The sequence below is a fragment of the Dermacentor silvarum genome, chromosome 1 (assembly GCF_013339745.2).
Source record: "Dermacentor silvarum isolate Dsil-2018 chromosome 1, BIME_Dsil_1.4, whole genome shotgun sequence".
Taxonomy (NCBI): Eukaryota; Metazoa; Arthropoda; class Arachnida; order Ixodida; family Ixodidae; genus Dermacentor; species Dermacentor silvarum.
This window is the reverse complement of record NC_051154.1, coordinates 560,605-571,307: the sequence shown is the minus strand read 5'-3', so window position 1 is coordinate 571,307 and position 10,703 is coordinate 560,605. Positions and strand designations below refer to the sequence as shown.

Below are 10,703 nucleotides of genomic sequence, written 5' to 3'. Positions count from 1 at the left end.
TTATGTGGCAAAACCACGATATGAGTATGAGGCACCCGGTTTAGATTTCCCCACCTGGGGCTTTTTAACGTGCACCTAAATAAAAGTACACGAGTGTTTTCCATTTGTTCCCATCGAATTCCGCGACGGATTGAACCCGTGAGCTCCAGTTTAGCAGCGCAACGCCGTATCCACAATACCGGCCGTGTTCGAAATTAAGGTTTAGGGAATTTTTAAAAATCTCCTGTGGCAGTTAGCACAATTCTCATTGATGAGCTGGGTTATTCGAAGAGGCGGACATTAGTAGCACGAGAAATCGAAACACCTATTCAACTTATTAACAAAATTAATTAATGAGCTTCTTAGTTAATTACTTTACGACACATATTGCAATTTACGAATTGTAGCAGGTGAGGTTGCAAAACGCATCCACTTGAAATGAATTTCCAGAATCACACCGACCGCGATAAAGGACCCCGTACCAATTACTCCGCATTCTGTTACGCGGGCGGAAACCTGAATAGAATGTTGCGCTGCAGTTTTTTTCTTTTTTTTCAATAACAATGCTTCCCGTAAATCTGAGTACCAGCCGCGGGGCTCAGTTAGCTAAGGCGTTGCGCTGCTGAGGACGAGGTCGCGGAATCGAATCCCGGCCGCGGCGGCCGCATTTCGGTGGAGGCGAAATGCAAGAAGCCCGTGTGCTTGCGTTGTAGTGGACGTTAATGAACCCCAGGTGGTCAAAATTAATTCGGAGCCCTCCAATACGGCGTACCTTATAATCAGAACTGGTTTTGGCACGTAAAAAAACCCAAAAGAAGAAAGAAATCTGAGTGCAAGGTACCGGATGGGGCAGATATGCTTTACTTGTTTGAAGCGGCAAGCAGGAAGGTTACATATGTTTCTCCGTTTGCGTTTCGCAAGACCTACTGATGGAAAACTATATGCGGAACAATACACACGACAGATACATGCTGCTTGAAGAACGAGAAAAATATTTGTTCTCCAAAGGGAACCGTACAATAACATAGTAGAATGAAAGCCGACACTGCGGCCACTGCAATGCACGCGCATCACCGAGCGGCATTAAAAAATAAAATGAAGAGAAAGAAAGGCATTTATTCTTAAGACATATATACATGTCATATTCGATTATGAACACCATTTGAGAGGTCTTAACGCAAATACCAGGGCGCGAAGTAGTGCGAATGACCCTGCCGAGCAGTATCGCCACCAGTTTCCAACGGCGCGACCTTGATGTGGCCCAATCCAGTTCGATCGCAGCGCCGCCACAGTATTTTTCCACGTCGGGCGCCTCACTGCAAAGCATGCGCCGCCCCAGCCGCTCGTCCCACTCGACCATATTCTAGTACACTCTACTTTCGCCGAGGGCGCTCGAACACAATCATATGGTTCGCATGCTTGCAAGCCTAGCAAGTATGGCTGTGTGAGAAGGCTGGACTCACTCAACTTATAGTTGAGAAGGCTGGACTGATAGACACAGGGGCATCGAGTAGCCTACCCTCTTATACACATGCACAAGGAAGTACCCACACACGACTTGATCGCATTTATGTTTCATCGGCTCTTATATCCCCTGAAATGTCCTGTAAAGCAGAACCTGTTTCTTTTTCAGATCACTGCATTGTTACCACGCAGATTGGAAAAAACACTCGTTCAAATTTCAGACCGAACTGGGCGCTCTGGAAACTTAACTCTTCACTTGTGAATGATGGGGACTTCATTTCTCGTGTGCGGGTGGCACTCAAAACTTGTTTGGCTGCTGATACGCCTTTATTTGCCTCTTGGGAGCTTTTCAAACAAGACGTTCGGTCAATCGCGATAGAAATCGGGTCTGTGAGGTCGTTCTATAGAAAATTAGAAGAAAATACTTTACTGAAAAGTCTTAATAAACTCTATGATCTAGAATGTGAGGCACCTGGCTCTTATGTGGACGAAATTACTAAAGCTAAATGTGCACTTCAGGAATATGACGCAATACGCTACAGAGGTGCCCGTGTTCGATCGCGTAATAATCGTACTTTATATTCTGAGGAACCCACACGTCAAACTTTACTTGATGAATACCGCAATGCAAAAAGCAGGCTAATACCAGATATTTATTCGAACGGGTCTCTGGTCTCTAATACAAAGGAAATAATGTCGGAATTTGAGTTTTACTACACGGCATTGTTTAACGCCCCTTCTGATAAACAAAATGATAATGTGGTAAGACGCTTTGTATCCTTTGTAACCCCTTTAACTGAAGAAGGGTGTTCTGTCATTAGTGGTTCTTTCACTCAACAAGAAATAGAATTAGCTATTGACCAATTACCGATATCAAAGACGCCGGGTCCGGATGGCATTTCTGGCGAGTTTTATAAAGCCTTTAAATTCCTATTTTCTCCCATGTTACTCAAGATTTTCAAACTTGCTTTTGATCTGGATACTCTTCCTCAGTCATTCACTAGAAGCCACACAGTGTTCATTCCAAAATTCACCGACAGAGAGAAACTGCGATCTGTTGAAGGCTACAGACCTATTACACTGTCTAATGTAGACTATAAAATTTTTGCAAAGATATTATCAGACTACAATTTGCAATGTCTATTCTTATTGGTTCTCACCAAACCTGCGGCCTGAAAGGCCGCTCAATACAAACAAACATACACATCGCCCGTACAGTACTGGAACATTGTTCCAGTTCTTATGATCAGCTAGCAATGCTACAAGTAGACTTAGCTAAGGCTTTTGACAGGGTTCGTCATTCTTTTCTCTTTTCTCTTCTCGAGCATGCTAACGTAGGCTCCGTTATATTTCAAGGTGTGAAATTGTGTTATAATGATTGTTCAACTCGTTTGATTGTCAATGGTCACCTGTCCAAGCCTGTGTCAATTCATTCCTCTGTGAAGCAAGGGTGTCCCTTGTCGCCATTGCTTTTTGCCCTTTACTTGGAACCACTTTGTTTAAACGTTATTCACTCTACTAATATTCATGGTTTTAGTGTTTTTGGAACAGAGGTGAAAGTTCTGGCATATGCAGACGACCTCGCTTTCTTTTGCACGGACAAGCCCAGTATCACAAATGTGGTGTCTAAAATAGAGGAATTTGGAGCAATTTCTGGTGCACGAATGAACCGTGCTAAAAGTTTGGGGCTTTGGTTTGGCTCATGGATATTTAAACCGACATATTTTGCTGGCATTGAGTGGACTTGTCAACCACCAAAATACCTGGGCGTTCCATTGGATGCATATAAGTCAAGTGCACATTACTGGAGAGAACGTGTACCAACCCTAAGACGCTATGCCCAAACATTCGTTCCACATAATCTCTCAATCTTTGGCAGAGCTAAAGCGTGCAACTTATTTTTGGCAACAAAACTCTTCTATGTGCTGCAAATAATTCATTGTTCCAGGGTTTACATACAGCAGTTTCACCGAATATTTGCAACCTTTATTTGGTCATCATCTTATGAGCCAATGAGGCGTGATAATATTTTCAGACCGGTTAGTGCAGGCGGTCTTGGCCTGGTTCACCTTTATGTTAGACAATTAGTGTCTCGTTTTGTCTTTTTTCGCGACTGTTCTCATCCATTACTTCGGGCATTCTTGCAAGTTAATCTCGTCAACGTTTTACCAAATTTAGTAATTTCGACAAATTTTGCTTCACATCCATATTTGCAGGGATTCATGCGTGAAGTGTGTCTCTCAGTGCGTTTTCTTGCAGTGAGGTTCTCAAATGAGTACTTATTCTCTATCTCAAGGAAAAATCTGTATAAAGATCTAATTGATATGCTTTTTAAACCTCCGTTATACCGATCGCTGTACATCGGCTTACCTGGAGATGACGTCCTTACACGGGTCTGTAAAATGCCTATTCCTCCTCACACTAAAACATTCTTCTTCAAAGTGCACACTGAAACGTTACCTGTTAAAACCTGGTTAAATCGGAAAGGAATCTTTGTATCTTCGATAAACTGTCGTCTCTGTAATGTACCGGAAACCATAGAACACTGTTTTATTGATTGCAAGGATGCCATATTGTTTTGGGACGTTCTCCAAAGGACTTTAAAAAAGGATTTTGATATAAATGCTTATACAATACGATATCTGATACAACCTCAATGTGACGATGTGCCTTTTGATATGCTCCTGCTTATGGCGTTGCACAGTTTATGGAAAACTCGCATGCTAGATCGGAATGCAGAACCAATTGTATCTTCGAAGTCACATTTCATTCGGATGATTTCACAGCTGAAAGACTTTTATGATCAGAGAGACTCCCAACCAGACTGGTATCCGTTGTTGTTGAAGTGTATCCTTTTGCCTCCCTTTTAGAGAACTCTTACCGTAATAATTGTACTGTGAAGTGTTTGTTTTGTGCTTGTAGACGCGGCTGACTGTTTTGGCCGCTATGGAAATATCTTACGTATTCGTAATAAATACCATGAAAAAAAAAATGGCTGTGTGGCTGAGAAGTTACGGCGCTCGCTTCGGGATTACACCTACGCGAGTTCGAATCCCGCCCCGGTTCGATTTTTTTTTCATATCACGCTTTTTTTCCTTTTGTTTTCCTGTCTGTTTGCCAGCGCGGTAGTTTGAACCCCGGCGCCACGGCGGAAGCCGTGGTGCCGGGCGCCGACGCGAAGCGGCAGTCGTTGGGGTGTTGCGGAGCGCAGCGTAGCAACACCCCAAATAAAAAAATACTGCTCCAGTCAGGTAGACTGCTCCCTCCCTGATAGTGAGATTATATTTGGATCATCAAAACAGTGATGCGTTTATGAATACCACCGATCCCCGAACAGCAGGCTAGTCACCCCCAACCCAGCGTGTTCTCCGTCAACGCCTCCTCTATTCCAACGGCGGCGGCTAGAAACATGGTACGCGCGAGCGGCGCAGCGCGGCGCCAGCGGTCGAGCGCGGTACGGGGGCTGAAATAGAAATACGCTGCCGGCGTGTGCGGGTGTGGACGCCGCACGGCGGATGGATGGAGGGAGGGAAGGAGAGAGTGACATAGCCCCGACCATAAGCTGCTTCGCATCTAAAAAAGCCTTTTGCCCTCGTCTTGTCGGTTGCGGCAACTGAAGGCGCGACAGCATGCCATCACAACGAAGTTCTTGTTCCTAACACGTTTGATCCGTTTGTGCGTACAGAACTTTCGTCGCACAGGCCCGAGAATGGCCGTTGGAGCGCGCTGGAAAGAAAAAAAAATACACAAAAGCGCAACGCGTGCTTCCACGTGACACGGATTGGCCGATGGGGGAGCGGAGGAGGCTGGGGCGAACAGAGGCGGCGAGGAGGAAACGCCGGGGTGAGCGCGGTGGCGCCAAGATCTGAGGCGTCTGTCGATGTCCGCGCGCCGACAGGTGTTATCTCTCCGCTCTCACTCCCTCTCCCATAGCAACAGCTGCGGGCGCGCGCGCTTATCCTCGCCCCTAGCAACCGGAGCCTGTGGTGCGGGCGGAGTAGCGGAGAGTGAGTGGAGAGGAGGAGCGCGCTCTGGCGTGTGAGGGCGCTCGCATCGCGAAGGCCTCACGGCCTCCCACCCCACCCCGGGCCTGACCAGCCTGGCACAACACCCCTGCAGACTCTGCAGCACACCAAGGCCTTCCACCTCGGCCTGATACGTGCCGCTTATGCCTGCCGGTTTTGCTTCGCCCAGCCATGGCGACTCCACTCTATCCCTTCTTTCGCTCCCACTTACCCCTCCCCGTTGGCGCTGAGCCGTGCTCCCTCAAGGGCTGCAGAAGATAGCGCCAACCTTTCCCTTTCCCTCAAGAACCACTTATCATCATTATCATCGCATCGCGGGAACTCGGCGGAGCTCCCGCGTGTCTGGAGAGAGTGTAGGAGAGGGTAGGTGCAGTGCTTCGCCGCTCCTTCTCTCGCCGTTCGCTCTCTCTCCTCCCTGCGCCCCACTCTCCCGTTCGCTCGCTCTCGCGTATATATAAATGGAGTGAAGCGCGCGCCTCACTCTCGACCGTTCGCTGGCTGGGCGCCTCTCAAGGCGATGGCAGAAGTCGGTGAAGGCGAATGTCTGACGGCAATGGTACCCCTAGTACAGTGTACTAGAAGGTACCCCTATCAAGAAGTGTAATACAATCCAACCCGAGCATTACACCTCTCGCTGGAGGTGACGTCACTGCAGTAGCTTCAACGTCATCATCAACCGGTGGAGAAGAAACGGAAGACAAGGCTGCGAAGCGAAGAGCGCGTGATGCCGAACGCAAGCGAGCGAAGCGAGCTGCCGATACCGAACTCCGAGCTCGGGAAGCCGCTGCGAAACGCCAACGCCGAGCCGAAGATCCGGAAATGTGTGCTCGATACGCCGCTGTGAGACGTCAACGGCGAGCCGAGAACGCTGAAGTTCGTGTTCGAGACGCGGCGGAGAAACGTCAACGGCGAGCCGCCGATCCTCGAGTGAAGCGGCGCGAGGCCGAGTCCAAGCGGCAACGACGACAGGCTGATCCCGCTGCCGCCCGCGCTCTCGATCGCGCCACGCAAGCGGCGGCGCGCGCTCGGCAGTTTACGCAAAGACCCTTTCTCAAAGACCCTTTGACTGTACACTTTAGCGACCACAAGGCTGTGATTATGGCCGTCAGGTACAATGACAACACAAACAGGTGCTGATGAATGTGTAAATAAATGGTTACGGTACAAATCCTCGTCTCGTCATTAATGTACGCCATTAAAATTACTACGCCGTGTACTCTCGGCGCAAGAAATGCATTCGCATTTCCTCACGATTCCCTTCTGGGAGGTGGGGGCAATTTTTTTTATACATAGGGGCTTTATGCCGATCAGGCTGCTCACGTACGTCTACGAAGCTCCTTCATCACAACGGTATGGGGGGGCTTTAGTTTACGCCTCTGCCTATCCGTCAAAACGGCCAGCTCGCCTGTGGTTACTGAAACGCCGGACACGCTCGGCGCTGCGACAGAACGCTCGCAACGCACGCTGCTTGATCGCTCTCGCTGGTGGGGATCGACGGCCAGGCGGCTAGCGGAGAGGTTGGAGAGCTTCGTGCGCTGGCTCCAAGACAACCTGAAGTAGACGACATGACGTCACGTTATGACGTCCAGTGAAGGCGGAGCTTAGCCCCGATCATTCGGCGAACGAGTTGAGGAGAAAATGCATGGCTAGGGAGGAGGGTAACTTGTAATTTTCCGTAGCTCCCTTAATAAGAGACGCTTCACTTAAATTGTGACGCGAATGTTTTACTGTAGCTGTACCCTACGCGTCTACAAAATTTGTCCCAACCGTTTCAGGGACCCTTTAAGATAAAATTAACATTGCATTGAAATGATTCACAAAAACCACACTTTATTCTTCACTAACACAGCACGCATGCCACCTGTAGTTTTTCTCTGGTACTGAAGACATAGCTAAAACGTAATGCAGGTAGCATAATTCTTATCGTTGAGCTGGGTTATTCGAAGAGGCGGACATTAGTAGCACGAGAAATCTAAAGACATATCCAACTAATTAACAAAAATTGACTAATGAACTTCTCAGTTAATTACTTTACGACACATATTGCAATTTACGAATTGTAGCCGGTGAGTTTGCAAGACGCATCCACTTGAAATGAATTTCCAGGATGACACCAGTTTCGAGATATTATTTCCCAAAGTGTGGGACGAAATACATGGGCGTTCCAGTTACTTTTGTACTTCAATGTGTAAGGCAGCATTTTGGTAGAAAATTAAGTGGAACAACAGTGAATGTTTACAGCGAGTTTGATAGGGCATATCTTCAAAGTGATGTCATCCTGGAAATTCATTCCAAATGGATACGCCTGACAAGTTCACCGGTTAAAATTTGTAAATTGAAATATGTGTCGTAAAGTAATTAACTCAGAAGTTAGTGATTTTTTGTTAGTTAGTTGAATAAGTGTTTTGATTTCTCGTGCTACTAATTTCCGCCTCATCGAATAACCCAGCTCAATGATAAGAATTATGCTACCTGCAACATGCGATTTCTAAAAATTCCGCAAAGCATAAAAATTAACACCCTGTGTATACAGCCATTACTTTTTATGGCTACGCATAAGAGAGTTTTGACATTACAGTGTTACATACGGTAATACCCGCCGTGGTTGCTTAAGGGCTATGGTGTTGGGCTTTTAAGCACGAGATCGCGGGACTGAATCCCGGCCACGGCGGCCGCATTTCGATGGGGGCGAAATGCGAAAACGCCCGTGTACTTAGATTTAGGTGCACGTTAAAGAGCCCCAGGTGGTCCAAATTATTCTGGACTCCCCCGCTACGGCGTGCCTCATAATCAGATGGTGGTTTTGGCACGTACAACCCTATAACTATTAAATACAGTAATGCAATCTCGGCATATATCAGCACGCATCGCCACGAGCAAACTTCCAAAAGCCTGCACACTTTCGCACTCATAATTCGTATTCATAAGCATCCTGCGACTTTACATTTTCCTGTTCTAATGGAATTGCCTGTACTTTTTCAAATGTTTCCATTGGAGACGTATTGAATGCATAATTTTCAGCAACTTGTGTATTGCCCCGAAAGATGTAGTCGCGCTTCAATCGCACGGCCATAATTGATGTCGCTGCTCATAATTGATGTCATCAATCGCTGACCATAATTGATGTCATGTTGGAGCTTTGCCTTCGCGACCATGTGAATTGACCTTGTCCTGTCTGCCTTATCCAGTCGTGGTCACGTCCCACACGACATTAGTAACTGACATTGCCAAGCAGTATGGCTCAATTATTTGAATATATGCCTCGATAACGGCAAGTGTCATTTGAGCCGCTCGGGCGGGAAAAGTGGAAGCGCGAAAGCGAAGAAGGAGCGGACATCCGTTGAATCGCTCTACGTGTACGATGATGACATCTTCCCTTTGATCCAAACACTTCTTTCTACTGGCCACTCTCCCTGTTAGCTTTGCCGGCGCCGAAAGGTCTTTGTCCACACTCCGCCGCCTAAAAACATTGCAGCGACCACAGATGAGTGAAACCCGTCTGACAGGACTAGCCTTGTTACATACGCACAAAGACATCCCTGTTGACTGTGAAAAAGTTATCAATCACTTCGCCAACTTTCAACGGACTTTTAATAGAACGGTCTAAATATACGAAGCTTACATTCTAGTTCGCTGGTCATGAATTCTGTGTCAGCATTGTTTCTACACAGCCTAGTATATGAACTGTCATGTATATTTTTATTTGCAATAAAGCTTTCTTTCGAAGTCTTTTCGCATGCCCTCTCCGATGCAGTGTTGCCAAGTTTGGCTATGTATAGCCAAATTGGGCTACAAGAAAAAATTTTTGGTGTTGACTTGGACGAGTTGGCTATGTGGCTATATTTGGGCTACTGAAAATCTGCGATTTGGCTTTGTTTGGGCTATAAGTGGCGCCCTAATCCACGCTCCAGAGAGAGATAGAAGACGTTTATTAAACTTTAAAAAAAGTGTACATGTATTAAAAGGCAACCCCAGTGGTTTTTCCGGTGAGGTGCCTAGATTAGGTTAATTGTTTCGCTCCTTATAAGGTAGATAATCCTCGCTCCAGAGGTGGGTCTGATCGTGTCTATAGAAGCAAATCTCGAAGGCTATGTTTTAGCTGGCTGAGCCGGCCGCGTGGCTGTGCGTGTGTGCGTGCGCGAAATGCCCCCCATTGCCCTTCCCTCTATGCGCCGTTCTCTGAGCTGGTGGCTTTGATATTTGATGCACTTAAACTTACACCCCGCTTGACCGTTATGTAGCCGATCCTCGGGCATCGGGATGAACCTGGGAGTAGTGGGTTTTTCACACTACACTGTACTAACATGGCTATGCTCAGGAAGGGAGAGCAATAACATAGGGTCGGGGCCGTTGGGCGATCGTGGCGCTGACGTGAAAGAAGGGAAGCACGGGTGGATGAAACGCTCCAATGTGTTCATGGCCATTTCTTTTGGGTGAAGTATCATGCCGAGCACAGCTTTCGACCTACTCCACGTTTCTCGCGCGAAGCTTTACTGCCATTTTCCTTCTCCTGCTAGATGAATTTTTGTTCGTGCTTACATTCAAGATTCATTTCGATAGGTTGGACGTAAGATCGCACACTCCTCAGAGAGGAGAATCCAAACATGGGCTTGTGGGCCAAGTATGCGAGAACGTATAAAAAAGAATGGGAGCAAGATCCCTAGCCACAGGTGCGTTCTGGTGCTTTTACTTCTAGATTATACTTGGAATGCCAGCAAACTTGGAAGTAGAAAAACTTCTTCTAGATGAGAGCAGCAAAACTACTTCTAGATGAGAGCAGCATTCCGGGCAAGTTGGTAGTCCATTACTAAAGTATTATTGCGCAACAAAAGGACATGGACGGCAGAGAAGAACACACACACCAAGCGCAAAAAAGGGCCCGTTGAACTAGAAATGAACTTAATGAGAGCAGCATTCCGGGCAAGTTGGCCTCATTAAGTTCATTTCTAGTTCAACGGGCCCTTTTTTGCGCTTGGTGTGTGTGTTCTTCTCTGCCGTCCATGTCCTTTTGTTGCGCAATAATACTTTAGTAATGGACTACCAACTTGCCCGGAATACTGCTCTCATTAAGTTCATTTCTAGTTCAACGGGCCCTTTTTTGCGCTTGGTGTGTGTGTTCTTCTCTGCCGTCCATGTCCTTTTGTTGCGCAATAATACTTTAGTAATGGACTACCAACTTGCCCGGAATGCTGCTCTCATTAAGTTCATTTCTAGTTCAACGGTCCCTTTTTTGTG

At 46.9% G+C, this 10,703-nt stretch overlaps 1 protein-coding gene across 1 annotated transcript; it reads left to right on the top strand.

The window, feature by feature from the left end:
- The first annotated feature begins 3,011 nt into the window (after nucleotides 1-3,011).
- On the top strand, nucleotides 3,012-4,419 carry LOC119449374 (uncharacterized). Its single transcript, XM_037712546.2, has one exon. It carries the CDS (start codon nucleotides 3,108-3,110, stop codon nucleotides 4,311-4,313), a length of 1,206 nt encoding a protein of 401 aa, XP_037568474.2. The 5' UTR covers nucleotides 3,012-3,107; the 3' UTR covers nucleotides 4,314-4,419.
- Nucleotides 4,420-10,703: the final 6,284 nt, after the last annotated feature.